Source organism: Colossoma macropomum, unplaced genomic scaffold, assembly GCF_904425465.1.
Source record: "Colossoma macropomum unplaced genomic scaffold, Colossoma_macropomum, whole genome shotgun sequence".
Classification (NCBI taxonomy): Eukaryota; Metazoa; Chordata; class Actinopteri; order Characiformes; family Serrasalmidae; genus Colossoma; species Colossoma macropomum.
In genome coordinates, this window is record NW_023494799.1 from 11543056 (window position 1) to 11555477 (window position 12422).

General features: G+C 39.1%; 1 protein-coding gene across 1 annotated transcript; it reads right to left on the reverse strand.

Annotated features, from left to right (window-relative positions):
* Positions 1-1495: 1495 nt before the first annotated feature.
* thop1 (thimet oligopeptidase 1) lies at positions 1496-10651 on the reverse strand. Its single transcript, XM_036587109.1, has 13 exons — positions 10556-10651; positions 9851-10057; positions 8585-8733; positions 7384-7491; positions 7149-7251; positions 6795-6955; positions 6439-6574; positions 5923-6289; positions 5205-5406; positions 4928-5114; positions 3203-3331; positions 2069-2205; positions 1496-1903 (listed from the first exon to the last, which is right to left on the reverse strand). The coding sequence occupies exons 1-13, from the start codon at positions 10566-10568 to the stop codon at positions 1637-1639; spliced, it is 2166 nt and encodes a 721-aa protein (XP_036443002.1). The 5' UTR covers positions 10569-10651; the 3' UTR covers positions 1496-1636.
* Positions 10652-12422: the final 1771 nt, after the last annotated feature.

Consider the following 12422-nt stretch of genomic DNA (forward strand, 5'->3'; position numbering starts at 1 on the left):
AACAGAAAGCAGGGATTAGTAAACATTGTTTGACCTGTATTTATTTATTTATTTTTTTGCAAATATATGCACACTCCAAATTTGATAATCCAAATATGTTCTAAAAACACTGGGACAGGATCACTTTAACCACCTTAGTTGTCATCTGGGGACTAAAGACACCCACTGAACCCGTTTTGTGGAATTTTGTGCAACTCTTGCATTACACAAGTCGCAACCATAGGTGCCTTCATAGTATTTTGCTCTTCATAATGCTCTGTATGCTTTCAATGGGAGGCTGTCCATTCTAGCACCTGCACTCTATGATTACCCAGCCATGCTGTTATAACAACAGCTTATCGCTGTTGTCCAAAGAAAACCTTGTATCTCCAAAATGGTAACTTTACAGGAGAAGAAAAAAAAACATACTTTACTTTTAATGTAAGTCAATGGAACCAGACTTTTTTCCAAGTAATTCTGGGCCGTTTCTTTTGGTCCATTCTTCACAACATTTACACACAACATAAAGGGCAACAGACATTTTCAAATTATGTCAAAAACTGAAAAACGACAAAAATGGAGATACAAAGTTTTCTTTTGACAACAGCGTTATGTTGCAGATGTGCAAGCTACTCATATGAGGGGCAAACTTTATGCTGGTATCAATCTAGACGGTCTTCTCCTTCCTTGGCTCAGATAACATTATGTCCATTATTTTCATAAACAATCTGATTGACTTCACAGAACGCGTCTCAAATGTGCATCAGTCTTTTTCATATAAGCTCGAACCCAGAGAAATCGGGAGCGTTTCCGGACAATGCTGACATATGGCTGCTGTGCACAGTACAGTTTTAACTTACAATTGTGGTTGCAGTGATGAACTGTACTCATTCACAAACCTTTGTCAAAATATTCCTAACTAACGTGGTGCTATCCATGCTGGTTTTTAATGCTGTCATGTCTGAGGGATGGAAGGTCATGTGCATTCAGATGTGGACTCCTCTACATAAAGATTTCTCTAGATTGCCAGAATCTTTTGATGATATTTTCACTGTGATGCAGGAAATACCTAAAAGTCCTTGCAATCACTCATTGAGGAATGTTGTTCTTAAATGGAGAGTATTTGCTGAGGCAGGCATCGACCCATTCTTGCTCATAAAGGACTAGGCCTTTATGAGCATCACCTGTTTAAGATATTTTTGTTGTCATTTCACATTGTTTCTACTCTTATATTGCCCTGTCCCGAAGTTCTTGGAATGGGTTGAGAGCATCAATTTTATAATGAGTGTGCATTTATCAAAAAGCTATCAAGTTCATAAGGTAAAATATTTTGTCTTTGTATTGTTTTTGTTTAAATTCAAGTCAAAGTGGATTTACAAATCCCTACTTTTTATTTGCATTTAACATACTATCCCATTTTTTGTAATTTGTTTGGATAATTAAATAAATGCTCCATCAAGAATCTTTCATTCTTTCATGATTCCATAAAAAATTGTGACTAAACCAAACCATTAAATTCAAGTCAAGAGATCTTTATGGTGAACCACTTTTTTTCTTGACTGAATACAATTTTAATTTTTAAAACAATGCTTCAAGGTTCAAAAGAGGAAAAATTGAGTTGAACAATAACGGCGATAGCTTGTGATATAGTGAAATTTCAGGATTCTGATTCGGAAAAACCGAAGTTACCAGTCTTTAGTGTCCGTGTGCTAACGTTCCCCAGAGAGGCATTGATAATGCAATCTACTGTGAAGTAACTAGTCAACAGGCACATGGGTGTGCCTGGCTCCAGCTCAATTGATAGTCCTTTGCTCAGGAGGAAAGCCTCTTGCTTAGGCTCTCTTCCAAGGAACTTCTTCAACATTTCAGCAGCATCTTCAGAGCCTCCAGGCTTCAAGATGCAGTTCCTGTAGTCCAGACCCACCTAAAGAGCACAGTGAATGACCATTAGATATTGCTCTTCTTCATTACAAGGTTTATCAATGTGGCAAAATACTGCTAACCTCATTTCTGTACTTCACTTTAATCAGCCAATGCCATATTGTGCCAGTAAAGTTACTAATAACTATTAATGGCGGGCAGTACTGACCTTGGGGTTCATGATGCCCTCCTGTTTAAAGCGGGCGTAGAACATGTCCATGGAAAAGACCTCACTCCAGAGATAACCGTAATACTGAGCATCATAACCACCTGCCAGGTGGCCGAAGGTGGCTGGCATGTTAGTCTCTGTGAACAATGTAAATGACGACAGAGACTGTCAACTTGCATGTTAAGACAAACATAACATGTTAAATTAAGCTAAGAAGATAAAAATTTGGAATCAATGCTTTCAACCTATTAGTTTCAGATAAATGTATACAGTTATAGATATAAAATTATGCAAATATGCTAGTCTCATGCAATTATAGATGCTTCTAATAATTAGTAGGAAGCTAGAAGGAAAAAAAATCCAATCAATCTACCATCAGGCATGAACTCAAAATTAGCATCCAGCCTACCTTGAATTCTATTGCCAACCCAATCTTAAGGCAGACAACTTAACCAGATATACTGTAAATTCTGACAGTTTTGTAAATAAGTACTGTATAATGTAAGTACTAAAATATATATTTTATTCTTTAACTTTGTTGCTCCTAAAACCAAATTTAGACATATTAAATAAAACATCTAAAAATACCTTGCGTCTAGTTTATAATATGTAAATCTACATTCTAGGTTATTTGTTATTTTATACACAACAATTACATCAGTTTATTGTGGATACACGGTAAGAATTGGCCAACATCTGAATCAGCAGATTTTTGCTCCAAGCACATGATCAGAAATTGGCCAATTTATTACTTTGTATTTTGGTGCATCTGTGTTTCATGGCGTAAATAACATAAGGCAGGTAAGTGCACTTGCACTGTATTTGAATGCTAATGGCTTGCCTTACCAAAATTTTGCACAACTGCGTTTTCACTTATTATGCTAAAGAGCCACTTTCTTCTTACTTTCAATGTAGCACTTTATTTGGTCCATGCTATTTAACATGATCTGATTTTTAAAATGCCAGTTAGAGTGTTTAAAGTGTTTTAGTCCACACAGTGTGAGCTTTTTGGAACAAAAAAAAACAAAATAAAAATCAGCCAAACCTCTGCACATCAATTAATATGGCATGTGCTTCCAAATTTTCAAAGGGTAGTGTACATTATTTATTTAAGAGAAGTTTAGAAGGGTTCACCTGGAGTGGCAGGCACTCCTAGTATTTCCTGACAGAGCTTGGCATACTCCTCTGCTGGGTCCACTCCTGTCTTCGTGTGAAGGGCTTGGTCTACTTTGGCCAGTACAATCTGCCTCAGGTTGAACAGACCTGATGAATATACAGAAACAACATAAGATACTTTCTTAAAGAAAGCCCCTTTGTGTGCATTTTATAATTTCCTGGTTTTTGTTAGATCATTATTTCTGGCACGAAAAGAAAATAATATTTTTGATTCATGCTCATTTTAAGCACAGAGAGCATCTTTAGGTTATCCAGATGAGATTCACGAAAACTTCTCAAGTTTGTCCACAATATATCAGAGAAGCTTGGAAGAATACTGAAAAACGCTGCCATACAGAACCAGTTGAGTGCTTAATCACCAATTACAAATTAATTGTTTGCTGGCATTTAAACATCTGCCTGTTCTCTCAATGGCTTCTGGTGATTTTCAAAGGTGAGAATAGATCAATTAATTTCATAAATTAAATTACTCTGCCACCCACACAAAGACAGACACATACAGATTCACTGTCTGTGAATTTAGCTGTACAAACTCTTGTGCTTTTTAACAACTCAGACCAATCTCCTAACAGTTCAAGACTGTTTTATTTATAAAACCTTTACATAATGATAGCAGTCTGTGATGTTTAGATCTGAAAAGCTTCTTGATTTGAGCTCCTCAACCTGTTGTACAGCATAGCAACCACCACAAAACTACATGTCATCATCAAACCATGTTTTTTAAGGGACCACACATTCTTCTGTAGAGGCAGTTCCCTGAGGAGCACTGATGTGTATCTGAACTACTAGGATACAAGTTTTGGATGTACTATTAAAATCCTGTCATTTAAGCCTCATAAGTTATTCATAAAGAAGTGCTTCTGTTCGATAACTTTTAGACACCAATATTTGTGCAACACTGTTTGCACAGTGAAAGGATAATGTTTGTTTTCTCGACTTTACATCCTGTGTGATTTGGTTCTCTTTAAATAAATGTAACCTTTACAAAATGTTTCATGAGCATGACACCGAAAGCACATATTACAATGTTAATGACACATTTAGAATTACACTGGCAGATGATCTCTCCCAGAGAAAAGCAGACTGCATCTACAAAATGATTCAGGCAGTTTGGCCTGCATGGAACGGGGGTGCATTTAAATGACGCAAACAGATCAAAGCAGCCAATATGAAGGAACAGTATCAAAGTAGCATCTTCTGAGATCCCACAGATGGTCATGGAACTGGCCAAAGTGTATTGGAAAGGAAAGCAAATAAGAGAAGAGACGAGACTATTACCTTCTCAGTTAGCTATGCTTTATCACTTGTTTATTCAAAATATGTCGTTACCTGTTATATAAGGATTTTTGTCTTACAGCATATATATGTTTAATTTGTATTGATTGCTCAGGTTAAATTTTCATTTATACAAAGATGCATTAGGGCTTTTTAGTTCCTTTCTGCTGTGTTTTTCTGCTGAATTTTGCCCCAAGAACCAGCAGCAGAATACCCTACCCACCAAGCTGCCTACTGTTGTCAAGTTAAATACGTTAATTGTAGTGTTTCACTACCCCAGTGAGGTTCACACAGCACATATGGATGAGTAAATTTCTGAACTGACCACTAAATTCAAAACATCATCCATGATGAGCAAGCCCAAAACACATCTAAGTCTAGTGTACCCTAAAGGGAAAAGGTTATTACCAGTGTTAGCAAGCCGGGACTTGATGAGTTTATCCAGCAGCTCCTCTGGGATTGGATTGCCGGTCTTGTAATGCTTGGACATGCGTTGCAATGGCTCCTTTTCCCACACCCAATTCTCCAACATCTGAGACGGAGCCTCCACAAAGTCTCTTTCCACATGAGTTCCACTGAACATGGCAAAGTCCGCCTGAAAGACACAAAAAAAATGTTTTTCTGAATTAATACATCACATTATAAACAATTAAAAAACAGCTACTTTAGTTACTTTAATACAGACCTGTGCGCAGAGTTGGTGCATGACATGGCCAAACTCATGGAAGTAGGTCTCCACCTCATCGTGCTGCAGCAGGGAGGGAGCATCAGCTGTGGGCTTACTGAAGTTGGCCACCATGGCAGCCACAGCCATCTGCCTGGTCCCATCGGACAGCAGACAACCAGGCTGCAAGCCAAAACAGGCAGCATGCCCATACTTCCCCTCTCTGCAGGGAGGAAGGATAACTGGCTATTTATTCCATCAAACTGCTCTGAAACTACTATATTAACACTTCTTGTGCATTGGAAGTTGCTTGAATCGGCAGTATATATTTAAGCAATGTAACAATGCCTGACCAAAGGGTCAGCCTTTTTTAGAGACTAATCTCTTCAAGCCACAGTGTTTTCCACTACTGGCTTTGTTTTAATCCAGTACAGATTAATTAAATCTGGATTAAAGGAACACATCACATACATAAGCAGGAAGACCTGCAATGAAAAGATAACAACCTAACTGTTAATTGCCAGATTTGTCCCTTGATTGTAAATTATGCACTCAGTAAAACATCTGTTTCAACTAATAAAATCCATGGTGGTTTAAGGCCAAAGCAAATCATTTTAATGCATGTAAAATTCCTGAAATCTAATTTCAGTGAGTATGTAACGTGTAGTGTATCAACACCAACACTGAGAAGAAGATAAGGCAGTTATCCGAAGAGGCCAATCTAAAAGCTTGTTCATACCTGGGGTAAAGGTCGAGGTAGAACTGCCCCACCACCTGGCCAGAGGTACGGTCCTTGACACAGTAGAGCGTGACATCATCGTGCCACACATGGGCGCCCTCTACCTGCTGGAAGGAGAGGTTCAGCAGTTCTTGGTAGATGTCCAGAAGCCCACGGGTCACCACCTCCATTGGGAAATACTCTTTCAGCTGGTTCTGGTCCACAGCATACTGAGTCTCCTCCACCTGGGTCATGTAGTAGCGTGTGTCCCAGGCATACAGCTCTCTGTTGAAAGGCAAGTTCCTCTTCTGGCACTCCTTTTCCTTCAGCTTGAGGATCACAGCCCGTTCCTCCTCACCCAGAGGCTTCAGCTTAAGGGCCAGCTCCTCTAAGAGAGGAGGAAAAGGAGAATTTTTTAAAGAACGTTGAGTTGCAAAATAATTTTGTGATTGTAAATTATTTATAGTGACCATTAGGCCTTGACTGTTAGTCTGGTATTGATAACCTTTAAAAATAACCTGAAGAAAAAATGATTACCAAGAAATGAGGCAACCTTCTTGGATGCTTTCGCCATGTTCATCTCAAGAACAAAGTCAGCATGGGTGCTAAACCCTAGTAGAGCACTCTTTTGACAACGCAGCTCCACCAGCTCCTTGAGGATAGCTGAGTTTTCCTGAGAGTAGACAAAGACAGAGTGAGATAACATTGACCACTTCGTATTAAGCCGATGCAAAACCAAGAGCTAGTCAGCTAATTTCACAACTTCAACAGAAAACAAAGTGTGAGCAACGATGTTATTTACATCCAAGATACAACAAAGTTGCTAGACTAACAGTGCAGTGCAAGAGGGCTCTACTGTATTATGCTAAAAAATGTGAAGCATGGACTCCAACCTCTTTGCAACGAGAATTGAAGGCTTCTTCTAATTTCTTGCGTGTCTCTGGGACATAGCATTTCTTCATGGTGGGGAAATAGTGAGGGTATTTGAGGGTCAGCTTCAGCTTTTCAGTCCCATCCTTGTCCAAGGAGTTGAGGAAATCTTCAGGAAGGCCACCTACGAGAAATTCCAAAGTTATTGTTAGAGTATTATTCAGCATATCTATCAAAAGCAGAATATTCCGCCTAGTTAACCACGGGTTAAAGCTTTGGAGAAAAGCTGTGTCAATATTAGTTTCATGTAGAGAAAGCAGGATGTCTTACCACTAGAAATTACACTATGCAAACTTAAAAGACCCCTGTGTACTCACCCAGCTCCTCCCGTGTGAAAGAGAGACTGGTGGTGTCCTCATTCAAATGCTTGTTGAAATCAATACACAGCGTGCTCAGTTTCTTCTTGATCTTCTTGATCTCCTATTACAGGAAATAAAACCCATTTTCGCACAATATTTCTAGCATTACACTGGTTTTGTTTAAGAAATCGATAAAGTACAGAGAAATGTATTTTGAGAACGATTAATGCACAGTGGGCTCTTAATGTCTGACCTCTTGTGTCTCCTTGGGAAGGTGAAGTCCATTTCTCTGTCCCAACTTGATCAATCTTTCCATGTATCTCTTAGCCTCTGAGGTGATACTTTCTTCCTCGAGTTTCTCCTAAAAAAGATGGACATTTCAGGAGGACTGAAACAGAAAAAGCTTTCCCATTCTGACCCCAAAATCTCTGAGTATATCACAGTATTACAGATATCAAGTATAAGAGTTACAGTCATGTGAGCTCTCTTCCTATGCTCCAGTTAATGCATCACTTTTCCAAAAGGTAATGCACCTGTTTGACCACTCACAATAATAACAAACCACAGCTGACACTGAGATTTTCCATTTAAAAAAATCAGACAAGTTCTAGTTATCCATTATGGATAGTTCTGGTTCTAAAATCTGATTGGCCAAACCATTTTCAAAGCTACTGTAAAATACTAGTTGTACATGCTTATGATCACATGTTAGTTGAACTATGTATTAATGCAGCAAGATATTGAAAACCATTGTGCTGTTAATGAAGGTGTTTGGCAACCTAACTACTTAAAGAATATATTAAATTATCTATTGAACATTGGTGAGCATTTTCATATTGTATTTTGTGATTGTTTTGAATTGTGCCTAATATCACCATTTAAAGGGGAATTCTGTCAGTTTTCAAAACTTTCCACATAATTCAATTGTTATAATATAAACTAAGTCATTCAGTGATGAAATACTCTGTTCCAGAGAAACTTACCAAGTCAGAACTGTTCACAGTGGTGTTGATAGGAACCAGAAATCTGAAGAGTTTAATGCCTCTAAAAGTTACTTCACAGAAGGATATGACATGGCACAGGTATAAATACACTGCCTGAGACATAGTTTTGTGATATTTTTGCGATGAGGTTTTAGCGTAAACCACATTTTTAAAATCCATTCATTGTAGAGAGGTGCATGCACATAAAAATTCAGAAGACAAAGGTAGGTTCACTGGTCGTTTTTTTTTTCCTTTTTTAGCAAATAAAATAGCTATATTTGCATTGTATATGTGACCCCTGGTCCCTATCACCACCACTGTAAAGAAATCTAAGTCAGAAAGTTTCCTTACAATGAACCATGTCACATCAATCCACTCTGAATTACTCCGTTTACATCTCAACAACGGAATTATGCAGCTGTTTTGAAAATCAGCAGAATTTCCATTTAACCATAGCCTCTCAAAGCGAACCTGAAGAGCAACAATCCTCTGGTACACATCCTCCCTCATGCTCATCTCCACATCGAACTCCGACAGCTTCTTGTCCGCCTCGGTGCTGGCCGTGCGCACATCCTTCGAGGAGGACACATGCTGAGGGAAATCCAACATGTTCCGCTGGACTGGAAAAGAGCCAGAGATGATGTGTGATGTTAGGGGTTATAGACATCAGACATACAGAAACGCTGAGGAAAGGCTCAGATAAGGGCATTTTAATGTCATCACAAATGTGATTCTGGATTTGGTATGACGCCGTTGTAATGAGTCAGGTAATAGTGAAAACAATAAAAAAAAACCTTTGCATGTGAGACACAGCAATGGAATAGAACTGATGCAAAAAGGACTGATTGTGGATGACAAAAACATGTTGCCTTCACATATTTTAGCTTTTTGGTCTCATTCAATGGAAAATCTAAACAAGATATGTACCTTGCCATGCCTCTGCTTTGCCACTAAACAAAGCCAAACACCATTGTTGTGCAGGGGTCGGTCAGCCAGTCTTTATGTCAAAAAGTGCTGAATGGTGTATACCATTGCTTACAGCTTCCCTGCTGATTCAGACTTTTTTGTACCGTTTAACAATAGTGATGGAGAAACCTGTTATGTTACTTTGTTATAAATTGAGCTGGTAGAGTGAAGAGATTTGTTTTAGGAGAAAAGTGGAGCTTAAATTTTGGGAATTGTGTTCAGGAATGTTGAGGGCTCAGTAGAGGCGGATGATGGCAAAATAAAATCGATACACGATACTTCAGGAAGTTTTTTTACGATACACAACGTGTCACAATATTTATTTTTCTGACATCTAATATGTTAGAATAGACAAAGTAGCGCAAGGTTGTAAAACTACTACTATAAACAAGGAGTCTAATTACTTTTATTCAACATTTCACACACTGTGCTGCACTACATGCAATTAAACAGGACTCATTTGCTCTCTTTTTAATCAAACATGCAGTTGGGAAGTGATTTTTAAGTACTGATGATATCCACAATATGCTCAGAAAAGCATATTGTGAGGTAACTTATCACAATAACGATAAACACTGCCATACAGTCCGGCTCTAGGGCTCAGGTTAGGAAGTCATTTTCAGCATAAAAAACATAGTTTAGTAAGAAGAATCTCTCTCAAGAGGAAATGTGCACTGAATGTCTTTGTGCTTTTAATATACACCCTGTGTGTATATAATAGAAGTAGGCAGTAGAATCATCAACCACAGTCACAAAAACATGAATGCTTACCAGTGTATTCCACCTCCACATCAGCAAGTGCCTTCAAAGTGTTCTCGTAATTGACATTATCTAGATCCAAGGCCCCAACAGAGTCATAGACTCTCTTGGTCCTGGCGATGAGCTCGTCCGTTAGCTGATGGATTTGCTCAGGTGTGAGGTCCCAGCGCAAACGGTTTACAGAACAAACTCTGTCCCCACTGTCAAAAACCACTTCACCTGAATGAGAAAATGAGATATCGTGTCTTAAAATCAGTTTTCCACAGTGTATGGGGGATGTATGGAAAACAAGCCATCCCGATATGTGGCTTCCGGCATTAATGTAGGTTAAGGTGGCCGAGTTTACCGTAACGCTAGCTAACAAATCAGTGAGCTAGCTAGTTGGCTAACGATGAGCTAGCAAGCTAACTGTTAACGAGCAAACCAAACATTATGGCAAAGCCTGGACGTTATTTTCACAAACTACAGAGTCTGTTGTATAAATCCGACACCACCTACAGCGCTGCATATGATAAACTGATAAGCTCCGCTGTCTTTATGGTGTAATATTTACTGAGCTACACAGTCAGCGCATACAGACCGGCAGCTTCAGAGGCCGGGGACCCCCTGTATTCACACTAATAAACTTCAGCAGCAAAATCAAGTAACGCTAGATATATCTCCATGAAATGTTAATGACGGATGCAAATACGCGAGTGCCTCAGTGATCTGACTTACCTGTAGGTGCCATTATTCAAAGCTCTCTCTAAATCTATGCGTGCGACTCGTCAACCAGCGTGCGCGAGTTCCTCTCTGCACGGATCCCGCCCAAACGTGCCGCTGCTCGGTGCCGCTCAGTGATTGGACCAAATGAGTGTCAATCCACACGCCCCGCCCCCCAACGGAGGCAGAACCAGAGAATCTGAACATGGGAGTGAGTGAGCCAAAGTGTGATGTCTTCCGGGTTTGTCAAACGCCAGAGGGCGCTCCCGAGACTAAAATGAATGGGTCAATACGGAGCATTCAAGCAAAATCATGGCTTGTAAATGCTTGAACTTCTGTATATATATGAATGCATTCATTTCCTGAACACAGAGCAACATAAAATATTTTAGCACTGCTGTAATGTTTCTGAGCTCCAGTTATAGGACTTTATAAAGGCGCCTCACGTACCAGAGCCGGTTTATTCTGTTTATTCTACAAGTTCTCTGCATGTACGATCATGACGTCAGTTAGCGCGATTTGCTTCTCTCAGTCAATAAACAGATCAGCCGGCTAACCAGTCAGCACTCAGTAACAGTAATGACAACCAGTCAGCACTCAGTAGCAGTAATGCTAAACAATCAGCACTCAGTAGCAGTAATGGCAACCAATCAGCACTCAGTCGCAGATTTTTTTTTTTTTTGTCATTGGTCTATATTTATTTATTTCATCTTTCAAAATTCTATGCTAATTTTATTCATACAGACCATAAAAATATTCTCATAAGTATTATCAAGAGGTGGAAGCACCATGCATAATATAAAATATAAATATGGTTACCCTTTTCCATCTTGCACCTATTAGTCAGTAGCAGTAATGATTGCATCCTGCTGCCCAGAGCCCGATTGCTGTACAAAAAAGGAACTATACAGGTAAGTTTTCTTTTTTTTAGTGAAATTCAATCTTTTACCTTCTAAAATCAAAGGAAGGTCCTGGACAAGTGGTGAGAAACTATTTTAACTTTTGTTTTTCACCCCTATTCATTTAGGACTCTTGCAGGTGCCTTCTGGCGGGTTATGTTTTTCACATAATGGGAGAAACAGAAAGTGGCCAGGCTCCCTTTAAACCAGCTCTGTCCAAACACCCATTTTGATTGTGAGACATTAAGGGGGTCTGAGAGGTTAATTAGAGGGCCCGGTCCCCCTCTGACCCCCTGTAGTGGCACCTTGGCCATAGTGTACCGTAATGCATAGGCGCCTGAGCAATAGAGCAGGAGAGGATGTGCACCCCACCTTTATTAAAGGCATGTTTGCTCCCCCATTTTTTATTTCCAGTGGAAATAACTGTGTGAGCACAAGTTTACAAGTTGTTCTTGTAAGTTTATTTTTTCATGCCATTTTATGAGCCTCCCATATAACAAAACTGTCACAAGAGAAGATCAGTGAAAATGTCTGACATTTTACTGAGATATTTAAGCAGAAACAACGTAGAAGAGTTTATTAGTTTGGAAACCTGTTCTTCCTCTCTCTGTTTCTGGCAGCAGAATGCCTTGTTTATCTCAAAACAATCAGACGTCTAAAGAGTTCTGTTATGTTGAAATAATGCTTGATAGTTGACACATTTTAGCATCATAAGAACCTTACTGGAAAAAAACGTCTTGTTACATTGACGTATATTAAAAGTAGAGTGTGGTTTTGCTCTGTCCTGTAAGCTGCCTTTTTTTGGAGAAACAAGGTTTTGATCTGACGGTGATGATGCGTCTCATTATTTACTGAAATTTACTGGTGTTTCTGTACCTAATGTGAGGCTGTTAGCCTTTCATCTGTGTTTGTCCAGTATTTCTTCCTTTTTTCTTTCTTTCTTGTTTTTCTTTCTTATTGTTTTATTCTTTGTTTCTTTTCTT